This window comes from Protomyctophum parallelum, assembly GCF_964188405.1.
Source record: "Protomyctophum parallelum genome assembly, chromosome: 20".
Lineage (NCBI taxonomy): Eukaryota > Metazoa > Chordata > Actinopteri > Myctophiformes > Myctophidae > Protomyctophum > Protomyctophum parallelum.
In genome coordinates, this window is record NC_139718.1 from 8657438 (window position 1) to 8679888 (window position 22451).

Sequence of the window (22451 nt, forward strand, 5' to 3'; positions counted from 1 at the left end):
GGGGTTCCAGAGATAAAACATCACTGACAGTTGAGAGTTGAAAGGCTCCTCACAACATATCAATGTTGTGTTACGTGATGTTTGTGTTGACGTAGAACTGTCCATCCATTGTCAATTGGAATTTATTTTTGTGCACACACACACTAAAAGCTGGACATAGGACCTAGGGCCTAGCGCCCCTCAACAATTATAATAATAATGGTACCAATGGTCTAAATGAGGTTGAGAAATCACTGCCTTATACTTCATAAAGCCTTACAGACAGTACTGTATAGGAACAGGGTCACTGACTAACCCGAATTAGCAACTACTACCACCACCCCAACCCCCTAACCTAAGTGATCCTCAACCTCCACGGGCCGGAGTAGGATCACTGTGGGGTTTCATGACAGAGGCCAGCCCCCCTCTCCTCTCCACCTGCTCTCCAGGGCAGGCACCAGGCCCGGCGTACTGTACTGCAGCCATTCCCTCCAGTCTCCTCAGATATAGTCTGCATAATTTATGTGGAGAAAACACTTCCAGGCTGGGCCAGCTAGCATCTGGCCTTCCTGAAATATTCATCCGCTAAACCTAGCCCTGTCATTCAAACACCACACCACCACTATTATTGTACTGCTAGGGCGCCCTACTGTATACTGTATATTCCTTGTTTTGGTAAAGACATTACTGTACACTTTAATGTGTCAAGAACCCGTAATGAAGGAAGAATTATCAAAGGAATAACCCAAAACAATTTCATATTACCCCAAATCTTTCATATTCAGATTACCGTCATAATAAACTTCAATTACTGTGAAACTGTAGGCTACTGTATGTGTGAGCATATGCCCATTGTGAATATGCCATTTATGTTACATACATAGAGGAGATGTACAGTATAGTGTATGCTGTTTGCTTGTGCACAGATAAGTAGGTATGTTATTAATTAATTACATTTAGATACTAGATTTGATGTTTACCTGGTATCCAAGTTACTTACTGCCACTTTCTGTGGCTGTTTTCTAAGCTTTCTATGTACTTGATCTGTTTGTCGACTAGGGCTTATGCTGCTTACTCCAATCTCTTGCTCTGCTACAGTAAATGCCTAAATTGTACATGGCAATAATCTCATTTATGTGATATTCTCCATTTCCTAAATCCCTGTTTAATCCAAAATGTAACAGGCTTAATACAATCTCAGGCTTTGCCCTCTAGTGCAATCTCCATAAAGAAGTCTTACGACGGAACACAATGACCTCAGATAAGGACAACAGGGCTACAGTCACTTTGCCAAGTCACTGCCAGTGTCATTTTAACACTATCGCCATCTAAAGACCATTAGCTATCTTAAAGGGACACTTCACCCTTTTTGCAAACAAATATATGTTAATGACGTTTAGAAGCTTTAGAATACTTTCCTGGGGGTATTTATGTGTGTAATATGTGGTTTTAGATATTTTAGATTGTAGCAGTGAGCCTGTTGTCTCTGATGTCATGGACACTGGTCTCACTACCTTCCTGGACTACAATTCCCATAATTCTTTGGTGCACTGCTCCTCCTTGTGGATAGGGGGAGAGCTGTCTTACTGAGACAACATGTAGTCCAGGAAGGAAGTGAGCCCAGTGTCCATGACATCAGAGACAACAGGCTCACTGCTACAATCTAAAATATCTAAAACCACATATTACACACATAAAGACCCCCAGGAAAGTGTTCTAAAGCTTCTAAACGTCATTAACATATATCTTTTTGCAAAAAGGGTGAAGTGTCCCTTTAACCACTTAAGCCCTGTTTTATACTGTGTTGTACAACGCTGCCATGCAACGAAAAGAGCCAGAAATGCGCAAACTCATGCTGATTGGTTTGCGATTGCTCATGCAAGTGATGTCAGATGTGTGATCTTGTAGAAAGAACATTTTTGTTCATCCTCGCTCATTTTCCCCATGTCATTACATGCCCAAAATAGGGAGGCTAGTAGTTAAGGTGCCTCCTTAAATAAAGGTTGACTCTGCAAACAAAGAATGAGGAGCCATAGCATTTCTTTCTTGGATTTAAATCCTTTTAGCATACCTTGTATCGAACTGTACTTTCCTGTGCTTTTTGTTTGTTCGATTCAATCAATCAATCAATCAATCAATCAATCAATCAATCAATCAATCAATCAATCAATCAATCTGCCACAGACCAGCAAATTGCTACTGTATTTAGTCCCTCTCCACTACACATTACCAAAGAGCATGCAAGGAGTCAACGTGAGAAGCTGGTTATGGATTTGTCTGTCTTCTTAACTGGTGACAGCTTTTCCACTAGAGTGGGTCAGACAAGTGGAAATTGCTGCTTGTCAACAGCTCTCATCAAATAGGATCAATATAAACTACTGTGAATTCTTACTTGATTACTGTTCCTTTGGCGCCCCCTGCTGTAGTCAGCATGATTCTGGTGGTGAGGCTGACCTGAAGGTCATCCTGGTCCAAGCCCAAGAGGTCGGCACAGTATTGCAGAGATGGGCCAGACTGATTATGCAACACACATCCGCCTGAAGAATACACACACATTGCAAATTGAAACGTATATAAATGTCATCCCTAAATTAATTCCAAATCAAATAGTGTTTAGTACAGTATGTGCTATTACCGACAGCCACAAAGAGTAGGCTATACTTCTATGAAAGCTAATTGCTCAAATAAGGTTGTATACTATAACTGATAATCAAGCCCATGTACAGTGCATATTAGAACATAATGTATAGAAAAGGCCTGCAATATCCACACCTAGAGCCTGTGTGCAGTTACTAATTATTACCGATGTGATATACTGTCATTTGATGTTTTTAACGCAACTCTTTATTGGACTTTTTAGAAATAGAGGGATGGAAGTGCTGCAGGGATCTGTTAGTGGCTCTTAGATGGGTGCAGACTTGAAAAGAAAAGAAGGGAATCCAAGGCACTTCGTCTTTGGTGAAAAATTAAATCGTTTATTTGAGCAAGGCAAATAAATAACGGGACCTGTCATACGCGTTTCGACCAAAAGGTCTTCGTCAGGGTCTATCTGTCTTTATTGGACATGTTTGTGCATGCATGTGTGTTAACAGTTATCACTGTTCACGTCTCTTTCAGCACATACAGTAAGCGTCAACCGTTAACAGTCAGTATCTCACCTGAGCTACTTCCCGTGTCCTCAAAGTCGATGTTGCCCAGGTGTAGAACCCCGGCAACGACCCTGAAGAGGTCCAGCTTCTCGTCGTCGTCCAGACCGATCCTCTTCATGGCCCCACACATCCTATTGAAGTCCCCCAGGTCATCAAGAAGAGGGTCTTTCAGAGCACCGGCCTTTAGATGCTGGGGAGGCGGCATATACAGTCGATTAGTCAGACACATAAGACATCATAGAGAGAGAGAGAGCTTTAAACCACCACCACAATCCAGTGTTGTTTTCGTCGACTAAAACTAAGACGAAAAATGTTCGTCGACTACCTATTTTCACTGACAAAAACAAATGGAAACTAAATGAAAACTAAGCTACGATGACTAAAACTAAGACTAAATATACTGACAATTTCGTCGACAAATAAAAACTAGACTAAAATGTTAGGAAGGGACTAGTGGACAAGAGATCCAGTATAAGTCATTTTACACTTGGTTGCATGCTGAAAATATGCGTTGTGAGCTTGTAGATCGGTTATTTTCAGCAAGTGTAAAAACACTCATTACCACGGCATCAAGACCCGCCAAAATACATTTTAGTCGACTAAATCAACTGTAGATTTAGTCGACTAAAATCTTATGACATTTAGACTAATTAGACTATTTAGTTTTTAGACTAAAACTAGACTAACACTAAGACATTCCAGGTGACTAAAATGTGACTAAAACTAAACTAAGTTTTATGACTAAACTAAAATAGAAATTTGCTGCCAAAAACAACACTGCCACAATCACACACACTATCACACAGGTACCAATAAGGCTGTTACACTATACTGTACATTACGTCTCTTTCTTTAGGCTGGTCATAAGTAGTTTTGCTGAGAAGCAGAAAGGATAAACATGCAACATACTGTAGAATGTCACTGGAAAACCTCAGATACAGATTCAGAACACATTCTTGATGATTATAGTAATCAACTGGTGTCGGCGTGCTCCGCTTCAACCAAAGCCATTTTTATTTATATAGCTTTTACTGATTTATCTTGTTTTCAACATACAGCGCTTTAGTCAACATTTATTTATTCATTCTTACTTTACAGTAGCCAATTATCCCCCCCCCCCCAATTTGGTCAGTAATTTTCGTGACGGTTGGCTTACAGTGACAGTCTAAAGCTTGAAATACTGAAAACCAGAAAAGAACATATTCTATTTTACACTCTGCCCACACATCACTCCTTAAAGCGTTATTTAAATCTGAGAGTGTACAAATGAGTTCCGTTTGTGTACTCTTTCAGTTAAATGAACACTGAAGAATCGACTGTGCAGTGTGTACCTCCATGCAGACAGAGAAGATGCATGCACTCTCATTTCCTGTTTGCTCTGCAAACAGCCAAATAGGAGCGTCTGTGTTTACACTGGACTCTGGAGAAGACAATTACACTAATTGACAGTGGAATTGGGTTGCTATAGGCAACGGCCTGGGTCCAAGTATATTTCCGTATGTCAGCTAATGATATTCACCAACACTGCAAAAAGAAATAAACTTGGACCCATTTAGAATGTTGAAAATGTCTATACAGTATGTTACAAAGAGCAGAGAGCAGTATTTCCTACTAAGGAAAAAAAAGAAAGAAAGAAAAAACAAACAAACAAACACAAACAAACAAACAAAAACACTTAAGATCACCTTATCGTCCTATTTACCACCGACATGTGAGGGGATGTAAAGATAAACAAATCACTTCATTAGTCAGTCATAATGCAATGTTATTCACACATACTCTGCTCACTTCCAGACACGCAGTGAAGGCTTCACTGCCACTGTCACAGTCTCAGACTTTTGTCTCATTAATGATTGTATAGCATCTATAGGTCTTGTATTTCTGTGTATGTTGTTCCGTAGTCTAGTTTCCTTGGTTCTGTTTCTCTTTGCCCCAGCTGTATCTCATTTGTAATCACCCCATGTGTATATCAGTCTCGTTCCCCCAGTTTGAGCGGTGCCTAACCGCTCCATTACGCACACAGCGTGTGTGCGCACGCACGCACCCACGCACGCACATTGGGCGCCCCACAATTTCATTTTGAAAAGCTGATGGAAACGTACCCTAGTCTTGACAGTTGCAACAACATGATGGAGAACCAAGAACTGTTTTGTGTCCTTGATCTAACTTTCCAAGGAGTAAATGCAAATAGCTGTTGGTAAAACCTTGATTTGATAGCAGGGGGGGGAAAGGTGGTGACAGTGGAATGGATCCCCATGAAGAGCTGCTGTTACATACTGCTCCTGGAAGTCTGGCTTATACACAGTGAAATCCTCTGCGTTTCTGAGTGTACAAATGTACAGGGAACCATTTGTACACTCAGAGTTAAATTAACGCAGAGGATTTTACTGTGTATAAGCCAGACTTCCAGGAGCAGTATGTAACAGCAGCTCTTCATGGGGATCCACTGTCACCACCTTTCCCCCCCTGCTATCAAATCAGCAGCTATTTTTTATCCCACGATTTTGTAACCCATTTTTCACCCCTTATCTAATGTGATCCTGGGCTCTACACACCCTCCGCCACCCTATAGTCCCCATATACTGTATGGGGGACATGGGGAGAGCAACGGACTTGAACTCATGCTTCCTTCATGTGTCCAAGTTGCTCTTTTATACCTGACAGGGGGGAGTTTCCCTGGTTGGAAAAGTGTTTTTTTTAAACGTAAGGGTACAGTACTGTATGCAATGTTCCAGTTTGAAAGATATGCCAGTGAAATGAACTCATTCAGTAGATAATAAGTCCCCATGGGAGTGAATTGTCACAATTATTGTACTGATATACAAATATAGCATAATTAAATGTGCAGACGTTGTCGATTTTTTTCTTCCATAAATTATTCAGTTGAGGATTTATTCAGGTTAATTTCACTTTCCCACTGCATTTCTATAATAGTAGCAGATTGTCTGTACAACATTGTTTCAGATTAGTGCTACAAAGTAACTAGGATACCAGGTTTCACACTAGTGTCATGACATCACTGGCAAATGTAACACAATGTAAAACAAGCCTGTACATGCCAAGTTGCAATTAATTAATCACAGAATAACACACCCCAAATAAACAAACAATAAAACAAATCAAAAGGTGATACAAAGTTATGAATAATGATAACATAAAAACACAGCGGTGTTAATGGGGTTCACATTTGAAAGAACATGGTATTACCTGAGGACTCTTGCGGTTCTGCGTAATCTGTTTATCCGAGTCCTTATCAGTAAAATATCTGGTGCATCCTCGATTCAGATACTGCAAGTAGGAAAGCATAAAAAACACAGATGCATGATTCATATTTGGATAACCAGATTTCAGACACACAATTCAGTGTAATCTTCTTGTGGGGAAACCTCTGGGGGCTTGTTGTGTTGTTTTTCATCATCAAAAAAACGATTTACTTTGTCATCTTCCAATATGACTTCACACTTAACTAGATGTGAATCATACATCAGATAATTGCCTCTGTTGATGTGGGTGTCACCTAAGGGACTTGATATAATGATGCTGTGTCAAAACAACTTCAAACAATGGCCACGATTGCGTACTTCTTCTGTTAAGTGTTGTTATGGAGTTTTTAAAGGAGCATAAGGACCTTTGTTCTCTCTATTGATATGCCACTGAACACAGTGTCACTGATGAGGGACTGACTTCACTGGGGAATTTGATTAGATGATTTATTTAAATGCATAAGTAAGCAAGTTTGCAAGCAAACTGGTGTGCCATCTAGTGGGCTCATGTAGACTTGCACAGGACAAGATTACTTTGCACTGGCAGTAGCAGGATTAAAAAGTACACATCTGAAAACATCATATAATTTAGGTAATCAATAGGTCAAATCTAACAGAAAATATGGCCTATTTAACAAAGAGATTTACATGTTAGGTAGGTAACTTGAGTAAAGCCATTCTCAAGTAACATTCACCTTCTTTCAAAGACGTCAATCAGCCCTTCAAGCTCCTTCTATTTGCAGCTTCTAAAATGTGTCTTCTGTGAGTGTCTGTAACCTGTGCTGTGTGCATGTATGATTGTACAACAGCAGCTTATAAATTAACTTAATTATGGCTGGGTGTGCAAACCCTAGACATATCATGGGTCAAAATATCATATGTCAGCATTTCCCCTGAAATACTTTGTAAAAACTAAACTCAACTGTATCCTGTGTCAGAAATGAAATACCCTTATTAATTCCTCTGCCTACAACATTTTGTGATCACCTAATCTCTCAAGAACAGATTCGGAGCTAAGGAAACAGCAGAGGGTGCTGTTTTTCCTTTTTTGCTGATTGGTTCCCAGATTGGTGATCACCAAACATAATCTGATGTTTTTAATGTCTTTATGAATGCAGATGAAAACCCACTCACCTTGAAACTGTCAGGAGAATCAAGGTGGAACTTCTTCTTGATGTCGTCGGAGGCCCCAGCGCAGAGCCTGTAGAAGATGTGGTAGTTCCTCTCCTCTTTACTCTGCATGCAGATCCTCGACTTCTCCAGCAGGTAGTGAGACACAAACCCGCCCACGACTGCATTCTAATTGGTAATATACACAGGAAATAAACTCTTTTACTGTGTAGTTAATTTGGCCTGTTTTTTTGTATACATGTGAATGATGCATGTAGCGCATGTAAAGTTAACCTATCCTAATAATCACAGTTAATGCGGTGGAATAGTATATAATAGTAATACAATTTATTTATAATAAAAACTATTATAGCCAAGCATCATTACCTTTTCATTGAAATGGATCTCCACAAATTTCCCAAAGCGACTACTGTTATTGTTACGGACGGTCTTTGCATTTCCAAAGGCCTCAAGGAGAGGATTTGCTGCATTTTAAAAGTAAAAAGAGCATTTTAATTTCAACATTAACAGTGTTATTACCGTATGTATTCACTGTCTAGCTCAATATCAAAATATATGATAGGAGGTTATTGTGTTAATATGTTGTTACCTTCAACAATTCTTTCATCAATGTCTTGACCGGTTCCATATGATGTGGTCAGATATCTATAGAATGGAGATACAGTACATGTAACAGGACCATGGTAACAACAATAATGACATAACAGGTTAAGCATCCAAGGTTATAGTCGAGAATAATTAAGAATGCAGACACATTGGGCCCTATGTTGCACCACTTCTTACCCCTTATCCCTAAACGTATTTGCCATTTTTACTATTTTGAAAAAAGCTTTTAAAATAGTTCAACTAGCCACGTTGTGAGCTTGTACTTGTAGATTGGCTGTTTGAACTATTTTAAAAGGTTTTTCAAAATAGTAAAAAATGCTAAATAAGTTTAGGCATAAGGGGTAAGGGGTATCGCAAGATATAGCCCAATGTCCATAACAAGTATGCATTGACAATACATTTACAGCTTAATAAAATGTCTTGTCATAAGAGTCATTTTTCTGTATGGGACTAGTGGAGAAGTGATCCAGTAGAACTAAGACAATTAAGTCATTTTATGTTTGGTTGTGCTCGGGTGTTGTGCTCTGAAAATAGCAGATCTACAATCCGATCTACAACGCGTCACGCTGCTTGCTAGATCGGCAATTTTTAGCATGCAACAAAGTGCATTACAATAGTTAGTCGACTAGAAATATGACTAAAATACGACTAAAACTAAATGTAATTTTATTCAAAAGACTATGACTAAACTAAATCAGAATTTGCCATTTGCCAACACATGCAGAAATCCCACATTTCAAAGATATTTCAAATTAAAGGGCTTATATTTAAAACGATTTGAAACACTACGCTACTAACTAACTGCAACTGTCACACCACCCAACCAACACCATTTCATCATCCAAAAAATACAAATCTCAGTCAGACCGCAATCTGCACCTAGGCGACCAGCTGGAATAATGTTCTCCCTTGCCAACCTTAACGTCCCTAATTCAAAGTAGTTACTAATAGTTTTCTATGCATTTCGGGGGTTTGGGGGGGATTTAATCCCTCGCCACGGCCGAGGGGGTTGCCCCCCTACACTTTCCTCCTGCCCCCTGCAGTGGAGCTGGTTAAATCCGGGCCTGACTACAATGCAGTACCGTAGTGGGTACGGTATGTGACATGGATGTGTCCATACCTGAGGACAAACTTAGTGTTTTCAGTCTTTCCAGCACCAGATTCACCAGAAACTATGATGGATTGACTCAGCTTCAGAAACTTCATGTCCCTGTAAGCCTTGTCCGCTGAGGGAGGAAAGACAAACGTAGACAATGCATTTAATAGTAAAGGGACAGTTCACCCTTTTTACAAAAAAAGACATGTTAATGACGTTTAGAAGATTTAGAACACTTTCCTGGGGGTTTTTATCTGTGTAATAATATGGTTTTAGATATTTTAGAAGTGAGCCCAGTGTCTCTGATGTCATGGACACTGGGCTCACTTACTTCCTGGACTACATGTTGTCTCAGTGAGACAGCCCTCCCCCTATCCACAAGGAGGAGCAGTGCACCAAAGTATTATGGGAACTGTAGTCAAGGAAGGCAGTGAGCCCAGTGTCGATGACATCAGAGACACTGGGCTCACTACTAAAATCTAAAATATCTAAAACCACAAATGACACACATAAAGACCCCCATTAAAGTGTTCTAAATCTTCTAAACGTCATTAACATAGGTCCCTTTAAGTTTCCCTTTAAGTAGCTTGAATAACAAATAAAGTTATATCTGATAAAAGCTCAATTCAAATATATCTTGGCTGTATTGTGAATGAGATAAAACTGAATTAGAGTATATGATTTTGGAGGTAATTTATAACAAATTTTACTTTTGTGAGTTAATTTCACAAATGTTCAGGAGAGCCTTTAGTATAGAAGACATATTTAAATTAAATATATATATACAATTTATTATTGTGTGCATTTCCAGGATTTACCAGATTTACTACAGAAAAAGTAACTACAGTAACAAGTACTATTATTAGTGTAGCTTGTTGTTTCTCGCGTCATAAGTTAGACATGCCCATTATTTATGTGTTTATGTGTGATGATTATGCAGTATGTGAGATCAATCGGAATGCTCTTACCAATAGCATAGACATGAGGTGGAAGTGTGCCCAGGGACTTTCCATGATAGGACTTGATGGTTTCAGGAGAATACAATTTGGGGATCTCAAAGTATGGATTCACAGCTATCAATATGTTGGCAACATATGTCTGTAAAGAAGCAAATAGAAAAATTAGTAATCATGAATCATCAAAGCATTTAAAGAATCCTATGATGGTTATAATCAATGGACAAGAAAACAGTAGCTTATTACAATTTAGGCATTTAGCAGACGCTCTTGTCCAGATCAGCTTACAAAATGCAATATCAGAGTTAATAGCATGAACCCAAGTAAACAAAGCACAGGGTAAATGGACATGTAAATAGAGTGCAAAGACAATTAGTGCTACAAAGTAAGCAATTAGGAAAAGTAATTAGGACACCAGAGCTAGAAACATCAAACCTAGCATCTAAACAATTAACGATATGATATCTATATAACATTCTAAGCATAACAAAACAATACTGTATGTCTACAGTGAATAGCATAACATATGTAACCAAGTTAAATCAACATACATCCGCATAGTATTTTAACATGTACCAACAGTGTGATAGGGGGTGAGGCAGAGTCTATGTTTTGAGACAACAGTGAAACATGGGGAGTGAGTCTGCAGTCCTGACTGAGGGTGAAGATCATTCCACAGCTTGGGAGCCAGGAGGGAGAAGATATTAGGACGATTGGAGTGTTGGCCAGAGTGTTGTGGAGAAGTGAGGGACAGACGTCCTGTGTTAGCCGATCTGTGTGTAGCAAGGGGTGTAGGGGTGGATCATGTCCTGAAGGTGAAGGCTTGCCATGCCCTTGTTTTGGGTGTGTATTGTGTCAGTGCAGCATACAGCTGTCTACCAAGTATTCTCTTACACACAATTAAAAAAGAGACCTATTTAAAACTAGTGAGATATTCCCTCTACCATATGTCACTCATTTCCTTAAGTGGGGTGACTGGGTGTACCACTCACTCAGTGACCCTTCGCTAGCTTCCCTTCCCTTATAACCACCTGGCACTCGATTACCCCCCCCCCCCCCCCCCCAAGGGAAAAGGACAGGCAGGCAATCTTCTTTCTGTCTCAGAAAGAGTCCTCCATCCTGCTACCTTCCCAAGATGCAATGGGACAACAATGTCCACATATTACTGTTCGTACAGTGTGTAAGGACAAGTAAACTTACGTAAATGTGGTCTTTACTGTACCGCACTCTGACATTGTTGAGAAGAGTGGCTTCATTCAGGTACATTAGTGAACCTAAACAAAACAACAAACAATCAAAAAAGCAATATTAAAAGTGCACTCAAAATACAAACAAGCATTTAATTTAATTATAATTCATCTCCGTTCAAAATATTTGAATTATTAGTGAGGCTATTCCTTATTATGAATGCACTGTACCATTTTGAACGGTGGTAACTTACAGTTGTCTTCTACATGTTTGTTGATGTCATCCTCTGCTGGATAGACTTGGCTCATAGGAGCCAGAAAGGTCTGCAACATGAAAAGCAGAAAATGGCTTTTGGTAAGATACAGTAATGAAACCAAACAAAATGGTTATGAGCATATTAAATGGGCGCAGAGTGGGCAGATCGACACAACCATACAGTAGCAATGTCTGACAAATGATAAACGTGAATTTCACCATCATGTTGTTGAAGGAGGCCCCTTTTCTTAATATCAACGTGTAAGATTCGGTAATTGTTTTAACTATTTTCATGCATATCCCATGGACCTGCCCTGCACATTTTGTGTGATTTGGACCCCCCAGAAAATTCAAAATGGTCACATATCACGTGAGTTCATAGTGCCGGACAAATTAACACATTATTCCAATGGCATTGCAAGGATAAGAAATAGGATACATGTACTATCCAAATGGGACCTTTACATTTGTTTTAAATATGTATATAAAAATAGCTAAAAGTGATGTTTCAAATAAAATATATTATTATTATTATTATTATTATTATTGACCTTACAGGGTTAAAGATCACAGTAGTGATGTTTGCTGCTACACCTTTCACAAGCTGAGAGAGTTACTGATATTCATGCTCTATTGTTCATGAGTCCATGAGTTAATGGAAATAAACTCAATGGAACAAGCCGGCTGTGAGATAAACAAGGAGAGACATGGCAGGATGATGAATAATTTGGTGGGAGAGCAACAGGATCTGAGCACCTGTGAGTGTGTGTGTGTGTGTGTGTGTGTGTGTGTGTGTGTGTGTGTGTGTGTGTGTGTGTGTGTGTGTGTGTGTGTGTGTGTGTTGATCTTGTGCGGAGCAGTCCATGAGTCACTGTATTATTAAAAACACCCAAGCACCTCCCCTGTGACGAAAACAGGCAGAGGGTACTGTATGTATTGATTCTGTACCTAAAAACAACCAACCAAAACAACCTGTTTATTAATAGAGTTAAGACTAATTTGTACACTGTAACACGACAGTGTTGCATGCCAACTTGATTTCAGGCTAGTAAATCAGTTTTTGTTTGCAAGCAACTCCAACTGTCACGTGTCCAACTGCCCCCCAGTGCGCCCCCCCACACACACACACCTCCACTCACACTCACTTTATTTCCAGAATTTGCATGTGCATCTAATGTTTCCTCTCCCCAACGTCGCTGTGCATACACAGAGGTGCATGATGCGTGTGTGCAGTGCATGCTTGCATGTCTGAGCTACTGGGGCAAGTGGAATGCTAGCATGAACAGAACGTGCTTTGTGTGCTCGTCGTTACCGTGACTCAAATGGGACATTGCCAGGCAAAATAGCATATTGTGTGTCCAACTAAATGGACTAGACAAAGCAAAACAAAAAAGTGGGTACACTACATCAGCCATGCACAACCAAGCGAGGGTCATAATACTGACATGAGGCTCTAATGAGCTCAACTCAACAATAAAGGAAACTCAATGAGCCTTTCATCACCTAGATCAGGGGTTCTCAACCCGTGGGTCCCCCCGGGGGATCGCCAAATTATTTTGGGGGGTCCCCAAGAAGAATATATATATTATTATATTTTGGGAAAATGGAAATTAAGAGTTTATATAGTACACAGTAAACTTTCCTTAATGATTATATCTGGTTTCAGTATTTATTTATGATGTATTTTCGCTATTATTAAGGTTATTGTAGCAGTCAATTTGTATTGGGGACGGGGTGGGGGTCGCGAGACAGAAAGCATTTCTGGGGGTCCCCAGCCAAAAACACTGCATGAAATGAAGCCTAACACACAGTCTACGGATAATAATGTTAATTCAGTGGTATTTTCTAACGATGTAGCAACTGAGTGTGCAAATGGCTCTGTTTTGTTTATTATATGTGATGTGAGTTGACTACAGTGCATTAGAGACATCCAGAAAATGTCAAATGTCAACATCGCAAGAAATGTATTTTTCACAGCAGCAATTTTGACACGTAAACACAGCTGAAGGTTATTACTTACTTTAGGTTATTATTACTATAGGTTATAATTAGTAAGAACCTAACTGTGTGTGTTTCATTTAATGTTACTGTGTGAAGTTGACTGTACCGGAGCTGTCCATGCTGGCACACAGAAACACGGTAAACACCTCAAATGTACGTGTTTCATTTAGGTCCTAAATGAAACACACCCACAATTAACACTATTACCGGTACCTTCAGTTGCGTTTACCTTTCAAAATGGCTGCTGTGCTTCTTGTAAACATTAGAGCCACTCGTAGCCTCCTCAGTGAAGACAACACACACACTGGGGACATAAGGAGGCTCGGGTGTAACAGGTGGCCTTCTCCTCCTAATGACCAACTCTCCCTGAAGGCTATACTATCAGTACACCTGCTGCTGCACTGTTTACTTATTCATGTGCTTGTGCATCGCCACATTTTGTTCATGCACTCTCTCAGGTTTCTCACGTTTTACTCATTGTGTTAACGCCTTTCCAACCTTGAAATTGCAATTTAGCTAAACAGCATTTCTTTTTTCACACATGGTTACTTGTGTATGTGCTGCCTGGTACTCTACTTAGACTGGTACTTTGTATGAGTAATAACCAATCTCATGTTAAAAGACTGTTTCACTCTACTCTACTCCCGAAATGTTTACTGTGTGTCTCCCGATATAATGAAAGTACAGTACAGTGTGTGTGTGTGTGTGTGTGTGTGTGTGTGTGTGTGTGTGTGTGTGTGTGTGTGTGTGTGTGTGTGCATGCATGCGCAATAAACAACCAATTCATGCCACCTGTGGCTGAGAGTGCATCTCTTGCAGGGGCCTCCACACCAACAAGAAGTAGCATGGCTGACCCACCTTAACTTGCGCTGAGGTCTTCAGTAACCTCGGGTGGCCATTCAGGCCACCCGAGTGTGTGCGTGTGTGCGTGCGTGCGTGCGACCCACCTTGCCCCTCTGGTTCAGTGGCTCTATGGTGAGTGCTTCAGCTCCTATGTCAACTATCATGCCCAGCTGGAACCCGTCGGTGGGGTGGGGCGCCCATACTGGCTTCCCATCCTCCTCCATGACTCACCTCCAGTCAGCTGTACAGTGGGAGTGAAAGAGAGACCATTCATCCAGTAAAATGTAATATGAAATATGTAGCATATTACAGTAGAGACTAGTATTATGCTGTAGCAGTTACAAATGGGCTAGCTCCATTGCATGGTCTTGATAAGGGCTGATGATGACTATTAAATCGTCTGATAACATCCTAAACCACTAAAGCCACCACTGATTAACAACAATATATAATATAATCTCACATTGATGCAGCCTGAATTCTCACGAAAACAAAGAATATCATTAAATTTTTTGGTTACGCGGAACCATGACATTACAGTGTTGTTTCTATTGTTTTCCATTGGAAGCAGTGTGGATTTCCCACTGGGACACAACAGGAGCTATCTCCTGAAACAACTGATGAGAACAGGATTACCTCAAGTGACATGGCATACCAGAAATGTAGCTCTGTTGGGGATGACCTACAGTCTTTATAATTGATCTGACCTTCAACGCCTCTGCAGTTTAAGGTCTAAGTTCTATCAAGCTGGTGGTTATTTTGGGATGTAGTTAGTTATTCCAAAATTGCAACAATAGCCAATCTACAAGCATCACATTGCATCACGTTGTTGTGAACTTGTAGATTGACATCCAATTGGGCGCCTGCTGGCCTAGCGGTCCAGGCGCATGCCTGACAGTGTGTTGCGTGTTCGAGTCCCGATCCCGACAACCTTTGCTGCATGTCAGTCTCTCTCCCTAATTTCCCTATCTCCACTATATGTCCTATTAATAAAGGCAGAAAAGCCCAAATAAAATATAAAAAAGGTTGACATCCAATTGACTTTACACTTGGTTGGCGGGTGTATTGCTAAAGACCCACGGAACTACATATATCTCATGAAATATTATTTACCTGGAAATTACTTTGCAACGTAATCTTGTATAATTTGACAAGACGTATGTGAAATTGATGCATTGGCAAAAAGTTACCTTTCAATATCCTTTTAACTAGATTTTTCTTTACCAAGTCAGACCTGTAATCATGTCTTTTATAAGATCAAGGACACAAGTAGGCCAACAATCTGAGAACTTCAGACAAGTAAAAGAAAGCCTGGTTTATACCTTTCACTGTAACTCTGATATTGATGATAGGTGTGTGTTTAACCATCAACCTTTGACAGTTAATCCTACAAACAGTGCACTCCTCAGAGTGGCAGTGCTGACATCCACACTATCCAATTAGCTTCAGGGATTGAGGTCAAATTGTGAAAGGGGTCAGGAATTGGAAACTGCTGATGCAGCCTTCAGCAATGCCTCGAAGATCAGCGGGTCCATTCATTCAGCTCAGCTGTGCCACTGACAGCCTCTGTCCTGATGGCCCCATCTTGACCTGCACCATTCAAACATCATCTCCAAGATGATGAAGCAATTTTGTAGTCTAGTTCGTCAAAGATATTCTCAATGTTCCATTGAGAAATCTTTACTTCTCTCCATATTAGAATACCTTTTTTCATATTTAAGTATCAACCAAATGATTTCCATCTTCCACTTTGTTACTGCTTCATCATCAACTGTAAGCCAGTTCTGGTGAACAGACCCATATGGGACTATCTGCTCACTTTGGACATTAATACCATATTCCAACTTTCAACTGATTGCAGCCTTTAACCATAATAATCTGGTCCTGGCATCTTAATTTTGGTCATGTATGTCACAAGGCAACCCATGACCTATACACATACATTGATGGAGAACAATGCACACACCTAAACTACACAGTTGCATCCAATTAACTAACTTTGCCGGCCGGCTTGGAAGACTGTGTTAATGGACATGAGTGCATATTTTTATTATTGTAGCTCACAGTGAATTGTAAAAGAGAACAAGTACTTTGCAAATATTGTCACAGCATATATATGTTTGGTGTCATTTGTGTTTAAATATGATTGTTTGGCACCTGGCTCTCCTGCAGTACTGGTGATCCTCTTGACTGATTGGAGGAAGGTACCGAGTGCTATAGAGCAGGAGGGGTGTCTGTCTGGGTTACAAGAGCTCTTGTGTTATGTTTTCTATTCATCTTGATGTTGTGTAATGTATCTGAAATGTATTCGAATTGGTTTAGTTAAAGTAGGTAATTGTGTAAGTTAACTCATGGGCCATGGTTAGCCAGATGTTGAGTTAAGTGGGTTACCAATTACAGAACTGTTCCTTGGTACAGTCTTGCCTAGTATAAGAGGGAGGCTGCAGGGGCAGCGAGTTAGTTCAGTTTGGCTTGAGGTAACCAGAAGGTAACACCCAGGGAGAGCTGATAGGGGTCATTGTAGGGTTTATAGCCTACACAGTGTCTCAAGTTCTGGGTTTGTTTCCCTAAAGTGTTTTTCTATGTTGTCTTGTTGTAAGTTAGTCTTTAGTGTTTTGTTTTGTTCGAGGCCTTTCCATTGTGAATAACCTGCATCGGGGAGAAATAAAACACCCTAAAAGGTATTGCTGGATTCTGTCACTTTTTGGAGTCTTGGCCACTCGGCCAACTTTACAATGTCATTCTAGGCAAAAAAAATCAAAATGTCCCCAATGCCATTCATCATACTACTACCAACTATATCAGACTTGGTGGTTAAGAAATGCACAGAAATACAAATGCCTATTCTGCATTAGAGTACAACAGATGGTCTAGATTAGTCTCACTGAGGATTGTGTAATATGTTTCAAAAGGTTTAATTACAAAACAAGATGTTTTAAAGAAAGTCAACAAAATATGTATCACATGGAGACAGGTGTATAAATAAAGGTTATTGGCGGGTGGAAATTACATCCTGTATGTCAGGCATTGTCTGATGAGTGTATGATTAGACACAAAATATGTCTATTTTTTATTATACGTACATTTGTATTATACGTACAGCATGAGATCATCATTCATTACTGGGCTCCTCTAGGGACTAGATAAGAATGTTAGCATAGGGCAATAAACATGCATGTTATCGCAGTTCATCATTATATATTGCCTGTTCATAACATGACCAGAATAATGAGTCTTTGTTTACAGTAGGAAGCTTTGAACTAAGAATGTCAGCCATCAGGACACCAGGAAAAACATTTCCAACGTCAATGAACTGCAGTGGCCAACTGCAAGGGCAAAAATACCTCAATTTGGTCATTGAAAGGCCCTATGCAAGTTTGTCGATGAACTCCAAATCACAATAATAGCAAATAGTAATAGCAACAGCTAACAGCTTTGAGCCTAAAGTCAGAGACAAGGCCTTAACTGCAATATTGAGAAACAGAAATGCTTTTCTTCATAAATTTGCAATTTATTTTGACACTAGTCTTTTTTTTCTCTGTAACTTCTATGTTTCTCTTCCTATAGTATCATTATCACCTTTTCATCACTTTAGTTATATATTCTTCATTGTGCCAATAAACTAAACTATACTCTGCTAGGTTTGTATGTGTAATTTTAAACAGAGTATCATGTCATCCTTCCAGTGAGAGGACTTTCTCCCAGCTTTTACTGACTCTGTAAGCAACTGGAGGTCAATGATCTGATCCCACGATGCTGACTGGAACCGTTTTTAGCAGCATGTCACACAGCTACCTCACCTCACCTATAGTATAAGGTAAGGTATCTAGATTCAGGTTATTGGTAAGAATTAATTTGAGTAGCCTATGTCTGTCTATTTGACTTGTTTCCCATGCAAGACCCAAGAGTGATAATTATTGCGACCGAAAGTTACTATGAAAACCTGAAAAAGATGTCAGTCCGTCAGTGACTCCGTCACGCCACCATATACGGTCGTCAGTCCGTCACACCTCGTGACATGCTCCATATATGGCCGTCTCCATAAGATCACGACACCGACCTCATCAAACCCTGGATACATGGATCATCACCTAGATTTGCATATATGGAGCCGGCCAGCAACTCTACATCTCACCTCAAACCTCAACCTCTTAGATCTCCATATATGGAGCTTCATTGTTCATTGTTGATCTGACCCCCCCAATGGGCCCCATGCCAAAGCGCCAATGCTCGCCCAGCAGTCTGCTGTCACCCAGGTGGACCTTGAGGTCGCGTGCACCCATTATTTTATTAACACCACAGTGAGCATTGAACAAGACATTGGTGTGTAAGGAGGAAGCAGGCATTTTCATTTGCATTACTTTGTCAGTCCTGCATGTCTACCATCAGTCTCTCATGTGAGATCTCATGTTGGGATCAAGGCATGTCAAGACATCCTGAAGTGTAATTAGAACAAAACTTTCCCACAGTTTCCTACTGTCCATGTTTAATGATGTCAACAGGAAATGTTTTCATCATAAAAATAACTAGCTACAAGTGAGCTTTCAAGCACATACATAGAAACATCACATGCAGGCCTGCTGTTTGAAGACTGATAAGAATCCATGCTTATTAACCACTTAAACCCTTATACGTAGTTGACCAGATTCCCAAGGGCTCATCACAAAAAACAGTGGTAACTTTGACTCTTACTCTTCATCAAATCCTCTTAGTATTTGACCCTAATCCTGAGCAGAGGGGACAGGGGAGATGTCAGGTAATAAGGTGTCAGGTTGTGAGGGTAGCCAGGGACATACACAAAAAGAGACAGGTGTGCACAACAGAACACTGACTGCACTACATCCTGTGGCTGTGATGGTGGTGTGGACATGGATTCATTGTTGCGTGCACACTGGACACACTGGACAGGCGTGCTCGCACACCCACACGCACGCATTCATGCGCGCACGCACGCACGCACGCACACACGCACACACACACACACACACACACACACACACACACACACACACACACACACACCGCCTGTTGCTTCCTGTTCTCTCCAAGGCAAAAGGATATGGAAAATACATTGAAGTATATCTCTCTGCTGTAGGCCAACAGGATATGGGTAAAGTACACTGTTAAAAGCAAACCACACTTCACTGTCACGAGCAAGGTTTTCTGGTTTAAACAAAACAATACAAATAAATTAAATAATTGAATAAATAAATGAATGAATGAATAAATAAATACTGTAGCTATAATAACGAGGAAGAAAAACTGTAGCCACAAACACATTATTATTATTATTATCTACTAATAACTAGGCTACTACTACTACAGTACTACTACTACTAATATTGTTTTAAACTAGGCTCAACTGCATGTTCGTTTAATCTATCAAATAATCAACCATCAATTTCATCTATATCTGTTGTTGCACCAATGCAATCACCTGCGTAACAGATAACTTGCTTAAAAAGTAGCCTAAAGTCCGTAGTCGCGCTCTCTATATGCTAGTCAAGCTCTGTTCTCACTAGTGCAACTGCAACACCACCAGCAAGTGTAAAAGTTAATCTACAAGACAACAACGGAGACACTTACCTCGTATATCTTTCAGACAGACACACGTGAAAGTAGGGCAACAGATATGCATGTAATGTCCCTCATGCGTATTCGTTCCGTGGCGTTGGGGTATTTCCAGCTGGAGACGGTCTTCCCCGGGCTGGATGAATGGAGCTTCAGGCTTGGATGACAGCAGGAGGCTGAAGTCCAGGGAAGCAGCCGCTGACGTCACACACACTGAAGCCTAGAATTAGAATCTATACCCCGTAGTACGACGGCATCGCACCGGGAACGCACCCAACATTTAGAGCGATTTGTTTCACTGTATGCTTTGTTACTTGTTCAGACTGCACTAGCCTACACCAAATGACACCAAAAGTTAGTTGAATTGGCTATATGCGTTAATTGGCGATTTGGCGTCAACACCACCCCCTTCACGGCAATGAAAGGAGAACAAATGCTGCCTTGAGACTCATGAATATTTGAGAGATTTAAGTAATCTAAAACTTTTGGGGGGGATTTTTGAAGGAGACACCCGATCCACCATTGAAAGCACCACCACTGGGGTTGTAAATCTAATTAGGATATCTGATAGCTACTCCTGTATACTGGGCCATATCGGATTACCTACAGATGATGCAAACCACTAGCATGCTGCATGATCGACATATGGGTATGCGCATGCATAAAGTGAATGGCAAATCGAGTGGCAAAGTGACAGGAAAAGTGAGTTTAACATTGTTTAATGTCGTTTTATGCAATTAGATATGACTTTTCTGTTTGGATGTATGGGCTGTCAAGGCCAGAAAGTAGTTTTTAGCAACAGTAGGCATTCCTGCATAACTTCCTGGTTTGATGATGATGTCACCTTGCCCACACATGTTAAGTAATATAGGCCTCCTGTACTGTAGTATAGTCTACTATTTAAAAAACACATCAGTTTGATCTATAGTTTATAAAATTCACAAAATCAATTTTGTTATTTGATTATGCTACTCTGACAATAACATGTAATTATAGCTGGCCTACTAGGCCTACCAGGGAAACTGGCCGGGGCTCCATTCTCATAGGTTTAAGTATAGATTCTGTACCATCTACGATATGTTTCTGTACCAATAAACCTTGCATTTAAATGTCTCCGTCTAATAGGTAACATAGCCTAGGCTAATTTTGATAAATAACAGTGGCAAAGGAACTCGAGTAGTTATAGGTCTACTTAAAAGAACTAACAGAACAGTGTCCGATTATCCGATAGGTCGAAGTATAAAATAGTCCCAGTCCGTATTGTGGGCTTTTGGCTCCATCTGGTGGCCATATGATGGCGCAGCTCAGCATCTGAGGGCGGACAGAATGCATCAGTGCAGTGGGATGAGGAAGATGCCAGCTGAGCTGAGTTCCCAAAGTAGGCGGCCTACTGTATCCTTCACTATCAGGAGCCAATCTGCTGGGTTGAAAATGGGAGAACAGCACTACAGAACTGATATAAACTTGTGTTATTATTTATTTACATTATTTGAAGGAGATAAAGTTATTATACGGTAGGTTTATAAAGTTAATAATTGTATGACAGGTTCACTGTTTCCCCTCTCTGTCTGCACCAGCAGTGGTGTGTAGGCTACAGTTGTTTCCCCCCTCATTAGTAATTCATTGTTTCACCAAAGGTATCATTCCTCATCACAAAAAGCAGTAAAGTGAGACCGGGGGTAAGTTTGACTCAAATCCTCTTTATTTGATCCTAATCCTGAACAGAGGGGAGATGTCAGGTAAAAGGTGTCAGTTGTGTGGCAATGCAAACAATTGGTATTGGGCTGTAGGGCACACACAAACACATGCACACACACACACACACACACACACACACACACACACACACACACACACACACACACACACACACACACACACACACACAAGCACATGCACACACACACACACACACACACACACACACACACACACACACACACACACACACACACACACACACACACACACACACACACACACACACACACAGACGCCAATAATTATACTAATACTAAAACATTACATTCACAAAATAATAAAAATAATTGGTGCTTGCCTGCTTGGTGCTTTGAAGACACCTTCCCAATTTTTTTGCGTTCTTTTGATAAATCCAGTTAATATTTTATTATGTGACAGGCAGCCCATCTACAAGCCGATCTAAAGCTCACAATGCATAATAGTGATTCGATGCATGTGAACTTGTCGATCGCATATGATTTCGGTTGCACGACTCCGTGGTACGACGGCGTATAATGGGGCTTGTGTGTTATCAGGAAGTGCTGCTGTCAATCACCCTGCTGCTTTCCCATCCAATTATCTGTGGGGCCCCAGCTGCTTGGGGCTTCTTCTTTTTTTTTTCTTCTTTAAAAAAAAGAAAATCTGTAACACTGTTTATGGATAGCCTATCACA

General features: G+C 40.4%; 1 protein-coding gene across 1 annotated transcript in view; it reads right to left on the reverse strand.

Annotated features, from left to right (window-relative positions):
• The window catches only part of myo6b (myosin VIb), a 48383-nt gene extending 28197 nt beyond the window's left edge, over positions 1-20186 (reverse strand). The window contains exons 1-12 of the mRNA XM_083791394.1: positions 20054-20186; positions 14572-14708; positions 11622-11691; positions 11381-11454; positions 10193-10322; positions 9249-9354; positions 8112-8167; positions 7889-7986; positions 7526-7690; positions 6336-6416; positions 3138-3318; positions 2372-2516 (exon numbers count right to left, since the gene is read on the reverse strand). Of these exons, the coding sequence (XP_083647520.1) occupies positions 2372-2516; positions 3138-3318; positions 6336-6416; positions 7526-7690; positions 7889-7986; positions 8112-8167; positions 9249-9354; positions 10193-10322; positions 11381-11454; positions 11622-11691; positions 14572-14691 (1226 nt within the window). The 5' untranslated portion in view covers positions 14692-14708; positions 20054-20186. The remainder of the gene's footprint in view (positions 1-2371; positions 2517-3137; positions 3319-6335; positions 6417-7525; positions 7691-7888; positions 7987-8111; positions 8168-9248; positions 9355-10192; positions 10323-11380; positions 11455-11621; positions 11692-14571; positions 14709-20053) is intronic.
• Positions 20187-22451: the final 2265 nt, after the last annotated feature.